At 38.6% G+C, this 15048-nt stretch overlaps 2 protein-coding genes across 2 annotated transcripts in view; one reads left to right on the plus strand and one right to left on the minus strand.

Moving 5' to 3' along the window:
* Positions 1-2105: 2105 nt before the first annotated feature.
* Positions 2106-11377, plus strand: psmd5 (proteasome 26S subunit, non-ATPase 5). Its single transcript, XM_084387575.1, has 10 exons — positions 2106-2295; positions 5601-5745; positions 6180-6293; positions 6407-6535; positions 6625-6734; positions 6841-6983; positions 7561-7752; positions 9025-9134; positions 9224-9364; positions 10878-11377. The coding sequence occupies exons 1-10, from the start codon at positions 2120-2122 to the stop codon at positions 11133-11135; spliced, it is 1518 nt and encodes a 505-aa protein (XP_084243701.1). The 5' UTR covers positions 2106-2119; the 3' UTR covers positions 11136-11377.
* Positions 11378-12870: 1493 nt separating this feature from the next.
* The window catches only part of loxhd1a (lipoxygenase homology PLAT domains 1a), a 35330-nt gene continuing 33152 nt past the window's right edge, over positions 12871-15048 (minus strand). The window contains exons 41-42 of the mRNA XM_084386377.1: positions 14142-14297; positions 12871-14030 (exon numbers count right to left, since the gene is read on the minus strand). Coding sequence (XP_084242503.1) covers positions 13550-14030; positions 14142-14297 — 637 coding nt within the window. The 3' untranslated portion in view covers positions 12871-13549. The remainder of the gene's footprint in view (positions 14031-14141; positions 14298-15048) is intronic.

A 15048-nucleotide genomic window follows, 5' to 3' on the forward strand; every position in this document is an offset into this window, starting at 1 on the left:
GCAAGCCTCACGGGCCACGGCTGCTGCAGCACTGGGAGCTGGATCTTTAGACTCGGGTCAGTAAGGACTCGCCTAGCAACAACACATTACAGTATAGCAACCACATAGAAATGCTCTCAGAACACCCTGACAAACACCTACAACATCTTAGCATCTCTCTATCTATCTCTCTCTCTATCTATCTCTCTATCTATCTATCTATCTATCTATCTATCTATCTATCTATCTATCTATCTATCTATCTGTCTAGGCCTATCTATCTATCTATCTATCTGTCTATCTGTCTATCTATCTATCTATCTGTATATATATATCCATCTATGTCTATCTATGTCTATCTGTTTTATTTATTTTTAAAAACTGGATGCATTAAAATTATCAAAAGGGAAAATAAAGACATGCATGTTACATAAGATTTAAATAAATATTGTTCTTTTGAACTTTCTATTCATCAAAGAATCCTAAAAAAAGTGAAATATGAAGCAGCACAACTGTTTTCCACATTGTTTATAATAATAAATGTTTCTTGAGCATCAAATCAGTATAAGAATGATTTCTGAAGGATCATGTGACACTGAAGACTGGAGTAATGATGCTGAAAATACAGCTTTGATCACAGGAATAAATTATATTTTTAAATATATTCACAAATTTGGTGAGTAATATTTCACAATAATACTGGTTTTTTTGCATCAAATACATGCAGTCTTGGAGACTTCTTTCAAAATCATTAAAAAATATTACAGATCCCTAACTTTTGAACGGTAGTGTATGTGTATGTGTTTCTTAAGTATGTCTCCTGCGGTATAAGCTCTATGGATGGTCACTTGCCCGGCTGGCATTAAATGGAGCTGCCAGTGTGGAATAATCCGGAATGATCCTGAAGTTATCCACTGGCACTCGGCCAACATTCCCACTGCCTAACAGGGATTACTGCTCAATACCCAGCAATAGGTCGGCACGCACCACACACGCTCACATAGTCCACAAACACTGATGTGAAGAGACATACAAATACAAACACCACGCAAGGAGAAACATACACATTCAACATACACTCCAGTCCCAACAGCAGATATGATGATGTTCTGAGATCTGATATCTGAAGATACAGACCCGGCTTAATCGACTATACATTTTTATTAGAGCCTTCACTAACACAAAGGTAATGTGGTATTACTGTATGGTTCAAGATTATACTACTATGGTGCTTTTACATAGGTGTATTCATTTTTTGACATGGTTTTGGTTCATGGCAATGATGTGGTATGGAAATATGGAAACCAATGGTATCAATGGTATATGTATGTGTTGTGTGTATATATATATATATATATATATATATGTGTGTGTGTGTGTGTGTGTGTGTGTGTGTGTGTGTGTGTGTGTGTGTGTGTGTGTGTGTGTGTGTGTGTGTGTACCATGGTATAACCACCTGATACTATCACAGTAAGGTACACTTGCTGACATAAAAACTGGAAACCCGCAGTTAATTAACAGTCACAAATAATGAAGATAAAGGACAGACAACAAGCCCCAATGGCGTCATCTAGCGGCCAGTAGAGGGACGTACAGATTCTCTCCTCACAATCAAATCCGTATTTAGTGCGGGAGAAGGTGTGTATATTGAAAACAAGGAACACACAGTCACTTCACAGACGCCAGAGCTAACGAATTAAAGCTGTGTAGATGTACGAACACATATTTTACAATAAAATAAAACACAGAGCGTTACTGTTTATACGTTACCTGAACGCCCACCTGTGGAAATTGGCAAGTGTCCTCTCAAATATGATAGATAACTTACTTATCAAAACTTCCTGTGTAAAAAAATATATAAAAAAATAGAAACAAGCTAATTTACATGGAGTTGATTTACATATCGTCCATTTTTGCACTTCCTTTACACAGCTGTCATGGTATCCGTAGTTTCCGTCAAAATACCAGTTAACCGCTACTTTAAAATGTGAAGAATTTTTTTTTAATATTATATTATAGTAATTTTTGTTAGGATTAATTTATTTCTCATTCAGATTGCCAGTTGTGCGCAAAGCGGTATGCAAATGAGCCTAGGATCATGTTTCCCGCCCCTCGGTCACGTGACGCAAACATTGGCTGCATGATGGCGGCGCCTATACAGAGTCTGCTGAATGAAATCTGTGCCTCAGAAGATCCTATCGAGGAGCTCAAGAGCCTCCGGACGGTCCTTTTATCGACGCCCGTGAGCGGTTTGAGGCAGGTGGTGTCTGGAGCACGACTGGAGATCATATTCGGGCTTTTAAACACAAATGACAAGTGAGTGTTGATAGACTGCTGAGTCAACGGGCTCAATAAATACTGCAGACTGCACACTGATGCAGATATAAATGAACTCTCCTTCAGTGTTTTTTCTTTATTTTGTATTATTTTCAACATTGTACATTAATACTGAAGGCATCCAAACTATGATAGAACACTTATGGAATTATGTAGTAAACAAAAAGTATTAAACAACCCAGAATATGTTTTATATTTTAGATTGTCCAAAGTAGCTACCTTTAGCTTTGATAACAGGTAGGCACACTCATGACATTCTCTCATCAGATTAACGAGATAGTCACCTGGAATGGTTTTCAGTTCACAGGTGTGTCTTGACAAGAGTAAATTTGTGACATTTCTTGCCTTCTAATGTGCTTTTTAGACCATTAACGTTAGTTGTCTTGTGCAGAGGAAGGATGGGTAACGTTACAGAGTCAATAGAACTATTAGTGCTAATACAACTGCTGTACAAATCCATACTATGGCAAGAAACACTCAGTTAAGTAAAGAGAAAAGATCATTTCTTTAAGAAACGAACGTCAGTCATTCCCGAAAAATCTCAAAAACTGAATGTATCCCCAAGTGCAGTCACCAAAACCATCAACCGCTATGATGAAACTGGCTCTCATGAGGACCGTCCCAGGAAAGGACGACCAAGAGCTACAGTACTGGGCAAAAGTCTTAGGCATGTTAATCCCCCCCCCCCCCCCCCCCCCCCCCCCCCCCACCAAAAAAAAAATGGTTTTAAGTCAGTTATTTATATCTTTTGCTGTAGTGTGTCAGTAGGAAATATCAGTTTACATTTCCAAACATTCTTTTTGCCATTAATTGTAAGAATCCAGCGAGATTTCTGTATGCACAAGGAGTCTGACAACAGCCAGGATGATCTACCTGATGACAGCCAGGTATTAACATGCCTAACAGAGGATACGTTTATACGTTTATTCGTTTATTAGAATGTTTTCCAACCGGACAATGACCCCAAACACACCTCTAGGTTATGTAGGAGCTAACTGTCCAAGAAGGAGAGTGATGGAGTGCTGCATCAGATGGCCTGGCAATCACCCGATCTGAATCCACCTTAGATGGTGTGAAGAATTGAAAATATAAAACATATTCTCAGTTATTAAACACGTTTTTGTTGACTACATAATTCCATATTTGTTCTGTCCTAATTTCAATGTCTTCAGTATTAATATACAATGTTGGAAGCAATAAAAATAAAGGAAAATAATTGAATAAGACGGTGCATCCAAACTTTTGACTAGTACTGTATATATATATATATATATATATATATATATATATATATATATATATATATATATATATATATATACAGGGCTTGACATTAACACCCGCCAACCCGCCAAATGCGGGTGGATTTTGCTCGTGGCGGGTAACGCAGTCACTCCAACTAGCCACTTTGGCGGGTTGAATAATTGTAGTCTTCTCAAAAGGCATCTGAAATAAGTGTGACACTACGACACTACAAATCCCATAGGGCTGTCAACGAATATTCTAAATTCGAATATATATTCGAATAGTTTTAAAAAAACAGAATTTCGAAGGTGAAAATTAATATTCGAATGTGGAAAAACGCCCGCGGTAGCAGAGGCGCGGCTGTCTGCTTTGCGAGTGGGCGCGCTGCCTGAGGGATCATTTTATTTAACGTTAAACAGAAACATTACTAAAGTGTAGGCTACTGTACTGACTGAATAGATATTGCATGAATAAGGTAGGTTAGATACAACAGTTTCATGCACTGCAGGCTTCCACTGGTTTGATTATTTACCGTTTCATGTCAAGGAAAAGTTCCATGTTTACCACAGCACAGCTCGCTCGGAGCGTTCAATGTCGGTTATACTGTAAAACTTCAATTAATGTTAATAATATTTGTTTCAATCACTGAATGAAGCCTGCTATATAAGAGTTGCGACCTTAAATTGCTTGCACAAAACTCTTGATCAGCACTCAACATTTGCTTATTGTTGTTGTCCATTTAAACTGTTATGCACAGAGCGCGTGACGCCTCATTCGCGCCGCAAGACCTCCAGACGCGCGTAAACGCGTCTTTACACTCGCGCCAGACGCTCTATTCGCGTTTGGTGCTGAGGGTGAGGGCCAGAGAGAGAAAGAGTGCCTGCGAGTGAGCGAGCGAGAGTGAGTGAGGTCTGTGGTCTTGGCCATTAGTTGATTTACTTGTTTTCGTGTAGGTAATACGTTGTCAAATATGTTTAAACTTAAATAAACTACCTATACAAGTAGTTATGTCTCTTTGTAATGCGTAATGCGCGTCATTGACATGCGCAACCAGATGTTCGAATAGTTCGAGTATAAGCTATGTGTTTTTTTTAGAGGGAATATTCGAAGGTCATTTTTGAGCAATTTTGACAGCCCTATAATGAGTATTGTCGCTAGTGACCGACAACAAAGAATCGAAGAGACAGCTAGCTGCCCTGCTGGAGTTATGTCGTATGTCGGTGGAGCAATGTGGCGACATATCATACATAATACATGGTTTTATTTAAAAAAAAAAGGAGCTTTACACACAACCTTATCAGAGCTAATGATAATGACCTGTATTGTTATATATTTATGTAGTCTTTATTTTGGTGTGTACAGTGGTTTTACATTTAAAAGGGTTGTAAATCTAGTTCAAGTAAATTTTAGCACGCCATAGTCAACTTTTATTAGGTAATTTCTCAACAACAAAAATGTGGCTAGTAAAAATGCTGTGTGGCTAGTAACTTTGGAAAACCACTAGCCACATTGGCTAGTGAGCAAAAAAGTTAATGTCAAGCCCTGTATATATATATATATCACATTGTTAAGTAATAGATCATGCAATCAACATATATTGCAAATAATTTAGATTTCAGCTGAAATGAACTTGAAAACCATTTTTAAATGCCACAAAACTTAGAGCATAGAACATTTAAGCTAGATCTTCATTTGTTGAAATAAAACTTACCTATAATCCATATATTACACAAAAATTAAACCACTTTTTGCATAAAATCATCAAACCTAACAATATGATAATCATTTTTGAAAATTTGATAATCACAATATGAGAAAAAAATTGTAGTTGAGAATAATTTTATACCTTGAAAAACAGGATTTTCTTGCTCTTTTGAAATAAGAGTTTGATATGTTATGAGGCTGTACATTTGCATCATAAATTTCCTTTTTTATGTATATGAATTATGTTCAGGAGTATTCTTTTAAAAATGAACCTGCAAAAAGGGAAAGGGTGGAAAATGTGATGTCGAACTAAATTCGGACTGTTCTGGGTGCAGAGAGCAGATCGAGGTGTGTGTGGAAATCCTGAGTCGTGTTCTGCAGGCTCTAGAACCCGTCCAGCTGGTTCAGAACTACAAGACGGCGCTCCAGAGTGGACTGAACCACCCGGATGACTCGGTCAAAGTGCTCACTCTCACACAGGTCAGTGGTGCAGGTGCAATGAAGTTTTTCACCATGAATTCCACTGTTAAAGACAATTGTTTTAAACCTTGCGAGCTAATGACTTTGACAGAAGCAAATAGCATTGATTAACAACCTTGCAGCTCACGGTGCGGCTGTCTTTAAAGGTTTATAAGGTGGAGATTCCTTTGCAGAATTATGGGTAATGACGTTTTTCACCAGGAATTCTGCTGTTAAACACGATTATTTAAAAAATAAGTAAAAAAATGCAGGCTGATGTCTTCAACAAAGGCATAAACCATTGATTTAAAACTTCATAGCTCACAGTCTGTTAGTTATTATTCAGAATCAATTCCCCTATGGGATTTTTACTGTTGCACTCTGTACAAGTTTACTCCAAATATGGGTTGATCTTTCATGTCATTCATCCATGCGTTGTGTGTCTGTGTCCACAGATCGGCCGTGTGGCTGGTCACGCTGATGGAGTGACCCAGATGCTGAACAGCGTGGAAATCTTGTGTGATGTGATTCAGTGCATCAGCACTGAACGTATCGCCGTGGCCAAAGAGGTACAGAGACCCACGCTGCAACACAACATCACAACAGGCAAAAAGAAAACAGTCAAAACACTCTTTTTCCTGCATGAATTATATTGAAGCGGGTTCATGTGTTTTTTTGTCAGGCGATAGCTGCTCTTAGCAAACTCAGCAACACGAAAGCGGGGCTTGATGCTTTGTTCCGCTCTGATTTGCTGATCAAGCTCAAGGATGTGATGCACACCAGTGACATCATCAGATACAGAGTTTATGAGGTGCGTGATAATCGACGTATGAAAGGAGTGAACTTTATGAGAGATTGGAGCTTAATCGTGTGCGTTCTGCTGTGTGTGTGTGTGTCCAGTTGATCGTGGAAGTGTCCACGGTGTCTCCAGTGTCTCTGGGTTACTGCGCCAACAGCAGTTTACTCTCACAGCTGCTGGAAGAACTGACCGGAGATGATGTTTTGGTCAGGTAATGATCTCACACACACACACACACACACACACACACACACACACACAATGTACTATGAAACATTTATGCCTGCAGAGATAAACTTTCTCTCTTCTCTTTCCAGAGCAACTGCTATAGAGATGGTGACCAATCTGGCTCAGAGTCAACATGGCCGTCAGTATCTGGCACAGCAAGGCATCATGGATAAAATCTCCAACATGATCATCGCAGCAGAATCCGATGCCCTCTCAAGCCTTTACCTTCCAGGTGTGTGTGTGTGTGTGTGTGTGAGAGAGAGAATGTATCTATCTATCTATAAATCCTTATACAATAATCATTGGAAATGTCATGGAAATTGATCAGTAAAAATTGATTATATTGAAATTGCTGAAAATGTTGTTGTTATTATTATTAATATTGTTTGTGTTTTTGCTGTTGTTATTAATATTATGTATTTTTAGATCCTCATCCAGTAATCATTGAAATGTCATGGAAAATGTTAAATATAAACGTTATAAATGCTAAAAATGTTTTTAAATCCTTATATTATTGGAAATGTAATGTAAATTGTCTATATTTAAAATGCTGAAAATGTAAGAAGAAAAATTATATTTACATTTTCAGCATTTGAAATATTTATATTCAACAATTTACATAACATTTTCAATAATATAAATATTTGAAATATATAATAATTAATAATAATATTTACATTTTTGCTATTTGAATATAAAAATTGATTTTCAACTATTTTTAAATATTTAAAATAAATAATAATAACAATAGTAAAACATAAGAAAATGAAGAATATTTACATTTGTTGTTGTTGTTGTTGTTGTTATAGGTCTGGTGAAGTTCTTCGGCAGTCTGGCGATCATGGATAGCCCTCAGCAGGTCTGCGAGAAGTACCCAGTATTCCTCGAGGTGGTCTTCTCCATGGCGATGAACCTTGACCCCACACTGACCCCTGTTGCCCTGGACACGCTCGGAGTGCTCGGCGGGACCGTGGAGGGTAAACAGGTCCTGCATAAAACAGGTAACTGTGTTAGTGAACGCATCCTCAGAATAGGCCATTCAAAGTGAGTCATGGTTCTGTTTCAGATCTGCTTTTAATAGCTGTGTCCCAATTCAGAGGCAATTCCCGATTCCAAGGACACGGGCTTCAAAGGGCACGAAGTTCGGACCGATCGTTCAGACTTGTGACAGCTGCCGTTGACGAGCGCCAGTAACGTTTGTACTGGACTTTTGTTTTATAAGTTACATCCAGCTGTCTGAAAACAAAACAGGGTTCACAACCTGTCTAATGTTCACCTAGGTCCATTTATGTACATAATAAAGAGTATAAACTATATAAAATCGCATTTTAGTAAGATATGTCAATATCTGATCCGCTTCAACGTTTTTTGGTTACATTTGTATCATTAGATATTCAAGTAAGTTGAAACTCAATACTTACACTGTAATGTAAGTGTAATCCAGAAATTTCTCGTCATTGTCGTCATTGACGCGCAATGAATTCTGGGGTAGACGAGGCCGCGAAGGATCTATCTGTTTTATCCTTCATTGCCTGGGAAACAGGATGCATTTCAAGACCGCATTTGAAGGAGCCTTCGAATTGGGAATGCCTTCATCGCACCGCTGAGACACAATCAGCCTTCGAAGGATGCAGCCTCTGAATCGGGACACATACAAATGACTCTTATGAGCTGCTGCTTTTATTGAATCATTCAAATAGACTCTTTATAGATGCAAACTTTCTATATTCTTTCATGGGAGTTTATAACTGGAGTTTATAATTGTAAAATTGTATTTATTTTTTTAAGGATGACACCCAAGCATCTGAAACCCTGACTAGACCATCGAAAAGATTATAATTTTTTTTTTTTTTTCATTTTTGATATCATTTTTATATGAGAAATGCAATTTCAAGTTTACTAGCAGTTTTTGGTTGTTGATTATTTATGTTAAACTTGAACCGTAAAATTTGGCCCCTGTTATTAATTATTTAAAATGATTTTTTTATGTACCAATTTAAAAGATTCTCTGTATAATTTACAGTGTTATCTAAGAGAGAATTACTTTCATATGTAAGCAAAAGGGACATAAATGTAACTAAATCAGAACTAAATTGAGCTTTTGCAAGTCGCTTTGGATAAGTGTCTGCTAAATGCATACATTTAAATGAATCAAATCAAAAGCTTGCGAATCAGAATCTTGCTGAATTGAATCTGTAAATCTGCATTGATAAACAGCCTGATTAGTAACCGTGATGCTTGACTTTGTTTCTGAAATATTTGTAACTCCGCAGGTGAGAAGTTCACGTCGGTGTTGAAGAGAATCAGTAAAGTGGCCTTTGAGGGAGCCACTGAACTCCGAGTCCGATGTTTGGAGGCTCTGGCGCAGCTGATCACGTTACCTGTAAGTGTGTGTGCGGGGGTGTTTCCTCATAGGAGCAGGATTTGTTTTCAGATGTTCCTGTGAAGCTGAAATATTTGTGGTTTGTGTAGGTGGAGCAGCAGACGGATGACCTGTTACTGTTGACCGAGTCGTGGTTTAACTGTCTGAGCTCTCAGCCGATGGCGATGATACAGAACATAAGCACACAACCCTTCCCAGAGCTCCACTGCAGCGCGCTACGAATCTTCACTGTGAGTTGTGTTACAAATGAGGCACTATACACAATGTATTAAACTACGTAGTGTGCACATTTAAAGTGCACTTTTTATTTTTTGAAAAATGTCATTGTGAACACACAACTTGCACTATTTATACTACAAAATGGCATAGAATAGTGCATAAATAGGTTAATTGGGAGGATGTTAGAGTATGTTCTGCACAGACCGATCAGCAACTAACAGATTTTTTTCTGATTTGAGACACCACCGACTCCACGTCACTGTGGCGTATTCCATCAAACAGGGTCTTAAATTCAGTTTGATCAAATTTAAGGCCAAAAAAAGTCTTAAATGTCTCAAACGGTATAATAAAGTCTTAAAGCTAGGTAAGGCAATTTCGTAGAGGCTAGCAATAGCGTGCTAGCTTTAAAAGCATAAGATCCCACCCTCCCTTCAGAGCGTCTCTAAAGCCACGCCTCTAAAACACATGAACACACACAGCAGAGTCTGCAAAGCGTCACGAGAGACGGTGTAAAATTACCTCATGTCTCAAAGCACATAACATTACAATAATAATGAATACAAACAACTTAGAGAGCTCTGACCTGTACCACCTGACTCTGCAGAATCATTTCGGAATTGATAATGTTGACATAGAAACGCGTAAATCCGAGTCTGAGGACGTAACAGCTCCTTCACGGGTTGCTTATGATCTACTTTAAAAGTCAGTGTGAAATGGAAGTTGTGATAATCTCTTCTTCCCTATTGTGATGAATATCTCAGTGAAATGGCTTCTCCGACAACAAATGTAGGGCGGGACTTGATTTTGTACATGGGGAATTGATTGGATGGTTGTGGTTTGCTATTGGTCAATCTCATGTGAGTGACAGGTTGCCCCGCCCTCACGCCAGTAAACACATCATCAGAGAAGAAAAGAGATGTCATTGCAAGAGGGAGGGGAAGTTATTTTGATTAAAGATTACACATGACTTTTAAAAATTGTGCACGGATAAATAATTTATAATAAACACTGCAATATTCTATAAATAAGAATTGTCAAAATTGATTTCATGGTGACTTTAAGCAGCACATGAAGTATTGCTTGAAATTGCTTGTTATTATTATTAATATTGTTTGTGTTTTTGCTGTTGTTATTAATATTATGTATTTTTAGATCCTCATCCAGTAATCATTGAAATGTCATGGAAAATGTTAAATATAAATGTTATAAATGCTAACAATGTAAATATTATTATGCAATATTATACTTTTTAAATCCTTACATTATTGGAAATGGAAAAGTGCTTCTGTCGCTACATGAAAACGTCTGTGTATTTGACAAATATTGCATCTGATTCACTTCATGTGTGATAAAGCACACAAGCTCCGCTCGAGTGTCACGTGAGTGTATAACTTCACGTCATCGTTTTCAAGACCTCCCCCGACTGCAAGCACCGATCGGTTAATCCTAACGCAGCTGAAGTCGTGTGTGTGGTGATCTCAGAAAACGCAGCTTACGTTGTGTTCTGCACTGTTCTGTGTTCAGGCCATTGGCTGTCAGCCGTGGGGTCAGCAGCTGATGATGGACACTCCTGGATTCCTGGAGTGGGTGATGGATCGCTCAGTGGGGAAGGGAAAAGAAGCCAAGGATTGTAAGTTTGAGCTGGTGGGGGCGTTGTTGAGCTCCTCGAGCGCTCAGGAGATCTTTGGATCGCGCAATTACTTAAAGCTAAGAACCTACATGAACGAGGGACCCTATCACATCACTGCCGTGTCTACAGTCACCACAGAGGGAGCCGACTGAGAGACGCACAAATTCATACTTCACTAGGAGATCCAACTTTTTTTTTTTTCTAATGTCAGAGGCTTGTTTTTCTCTCGAGAACAGATGAAATGTGACCAAAAGCTCTTTTAGCAGCTTCTTCTGGAGCAGTTTGAGTCTACAGCACTTAACACACACAGCGGTTCAACTGTTCATACTTCCAGATGTTGAATTTAGTTCGGTTTGTAATTTGTTGTGGCAATAAAAAGTACATTTGAGTGGTTTATTTCTGATATGATTTGATTTATACCATTAAATTGATCAAAAGTGACAGTAAAGACATTTATAATGTTACGAAAGATTCTGTTTCTAATAAATGCTGTTCTTTTCAACTTCATCAAAGAATCCTGAAAAGAAATGTATCATGGTTTCCGCAAAAATATTAAACAGCACAACTGTTTTCAACATTGATATTAATCAGGGCCCGGTTTCCCGATAACGCTCACTCTTAGCGCGCTAAGAGAGCTCGAAAGATATATCTTACCAAAGGTGTTTATGTTCCTAAGTGTGTTCCCCGAACCATACCTTAGGAAGCTGCTTAAGATATACCTTCTTACGTGCGACGTTACCCGGCGCTGTCCGTGGCGATGGTGCTGAATTGTTTGATATCGATGGCTCGACAATCAATTATTCTCTCGTGCAGGGGCTGTTTATGAGAGAAAGCGGTGATCTTTATAAATGAAGCACTTCAGAAATAGTTGAAATTGCAATTTATTATGATTATTGGATATTATAAAAAATAATCCAAACTATAATAGCCTAGCCTACATATTTTAAAATTGTAACATATATTGCTGCCACAATAACCTTTTCAAAAATGTACGTGCCTTCTTCTCTTTCCCATTTTTGTTCGCTGAGGTGGAGCTGCGATGAAATATTGTTCTTGTAAATACTTTCCAGCATTTCAGTAATAAAAGTGTACATCTTGCGTACGGTGCTCGGCAGTGATCAAAAAGGATTTAAACCGTGAATTTTGAATCTCTTGTAAACTCGGAGATGTGGATTCAGACGGCAATTAAATTACCACACGACCTGTTTGTCAAAAAACAGAAGGTACTAATTTGGCCAGGGATTTTTACGCGGGTTGGGTGAGAAAAACACTGATATTATGGATTCCGACGGCACTAAAATCACCGACTTACCCCTGTAAATGTTTAAAATACCGGACGAGCCCATGAGAAACAATATTAGCGTCCGAATAGGACTTAACTGACAGTAGCCTATGCCTTTAAAAGAGCGTTTTAATTAAATTAATAATATTGTATAATAATATAATTAAAAATCTAACAACAATCAGTGTAATGACAATTTTATTCTTTGCATGAAAACACTTGAATTAGCCTAATTTAATACTGTCTGGGTGTATTAAAACTTCAGAATTATATTCATATAGACCTGCAACAGTGATAAGGTAAAGCTAAGAGTGGTCCAGACCAACCTTACGAAAGTGTGACTTACAAAAGATATACTTAGCGTACGAACGTTTCGGGAACCGTCCCATAAGGTTAAGAGAGAGGTTAAGGAATAGGTTAAGAACTACTTAAGAGATAAGAACGCTTTGGGAAACCGGGCCTAGAAATGTTTCTTGAGCAGCAAATCAGCATATTAGAATGGTTTCTGAAGGATCATGTGACACTGAAGACTGGAGTAATGATGAATCAAAAGTGAAGCCGTGGATTCAGGGTTAAGTTTTACTGGACAAACCTTGTTGCACACACATGCGCTCCTTACTGCCTCACAGAGGTAAATGTACAAAATAATAACATTAAAAATACAAACAAAAACATATTCTTTCACACATCCATAAAAACTCTTTAGAGGCACATTTGGTGACATGTACTGGAAAGTGGCACTCTGGAAGATAAAAGAGAGACTGGAATGTTCCATTTCAAAGGTTTCCAAAGTTTTCCCAGTGATCTGAGAAGAGCTGAGGCTGAGTGATCATGAAAACAAAATCCTGCTGTTTTCTTCAACAATCTGAGCAATGCACATGATCCGAATGCAGAGTGTATTTGATTGGCCAGTTAAAAGTAAAGGTGTAAATTCAGTTACTCCTTCAACACCCCTTCATTCATCTTCTCAAACTGTTCCTGAGACAATTCTAAAAAAAAATCAGCTGCCATTAAGATGAAGACTGGTTCTTCCAATTCACTTCAGTGGGAACAAAATATCAAACCATATATCAGTATTACCTGACATACTCTCAAAATCTCAAAATGTTGATTCTAGATTTTACCAAAAAGATTCGCTCACCCTCTGATGAAAATGTTTTGTTTTATACAGGTTTGGAACAACATGAGGGTGAGTAAATAATGACAGGATTGTTGATCTGAGAATGTCATGTAATGAAGTGTCATTACTAATACTGACTTAACCACTGATCGGTTGATTGAATGTCAATACTTTGGATAGATCACACGTTTTATCCTCCCATCTGCTTTGTTCTTGTCCAGCCATTTCCCACAAATGAATATCGTCGTCACACCATTGGCCGTGTTCGTAATTTCGATCCTGCTCAGGAGCCAACCGGGACTGAGTCCGGAGTTATCGTGCTCCACACACACTCGGAGCAGGTCGCCCATGTCCAGCAGTTCCAGAATAAACCGGTTGGTCTGGCCGCGCTCGAACAGGTTCCTGAACTTCTGGCAGAGTTGCCTCCGGCCGGAGTCGCCGTTGGAGCCGAAGATGGTGATGAAGACGTTGGCGTCGGTGCCTGAGCCCTTCTCCTCGCCTGTGATAACAATGGCCTCGTATTTTACAGGTTTGAGGCTTTGGGCCTTGCTGGTGAAGCTCTCGATGAATTTAGTGCACTCGAATGTCTGAAACTCGTCTCGTTTTGAGGAAAGAGGGATGGCGGCGTCACATCGGAAGATATACCTGAGTGGAAAAGGACAGGTTAGGGATAGTAAAGAGCACGCATTTACTAGACAATAACTCAGATCCTAAAGGTTTAAACCATCATTTAACACTGCTCTTAAAATCACTCACTTATTGCCTAGCTCCATCTCTGTGACAACAACCTCCTCCACAAACCAGGAGGCATCAACTTTGACTTTCTTGCCATCTTTAGGGATGTGTCCCAGACAGATACTAGCGATGTCTCCCAACTCCTTGGAGGAGAACTCAAAGCGGTCTGAAGAGCCTCTGAAATCACACATTACACAGAATGACGCATGTAAACCAATGAAAACATAGCAAATCCATGGGGAACCGCAAGTCCGAGGAGGGGGGGGGTGCTTATTTATTGACTCATTTATTTAATAATTTAATACATTTTATCACGGAAATTACACGTGCAAAATCTTAATCGCTGTCCATCATCTCGCAAGCAATTGTTGAAAGAAATTTATCGCACAATATTTTAAATATTTCCATTTTAAACCATGAAGGAGAGCCAGTGGATATCACACAAGCAATGTGCAAACTTTGCTCTAGAGTTATGACGGTGAAGAAGTCTCAAACCCCAGTCCATTATTCACTACAGAACGTGAAAGTGAAATATAGCATAGATAAATTACCCCGTAGCAGATCTACACAGGTGGAGCTGGGGAAGGTGGAGGGTTTCTGAAAGCGTACTGCGCTCAAAAAGTATTTGAAGGTTAATAACTGATACAGCAGGAACCAATCAGCTGTGCCCTATAGAGAATCATGTGACTGCAAGCAGGTTGAGTTAAGGACCTATTAGCCTGTGCCATAGAGTTTCATGACAGAACTTTGTATTTGAAATATTTGGAAATAATATTATAAATGCAAACATTCACTCTTACTCAAAATTCTATGCCGAATATGACTCGGTTAATGTTTCTTGTCTTTTTTTTTTTAACTCAAAATGGCAAAGTAGAGTAGATTGTATCAGAGGTGGACCAGCCTAAAAATATAAACTGAGACACACAGA

Source organism: Rutilus rutilus (assembly GCF_951802725.1).
Source record: "Rutilus rutilus genome assembly, chromosome: 18".
Taxonomy (NCBI): Eukaryota; Metazoa; Chordata; class Actinopteri; order Cypriniformes; family Leuciscidae; genus Rutilus; species Rutilus rutilus.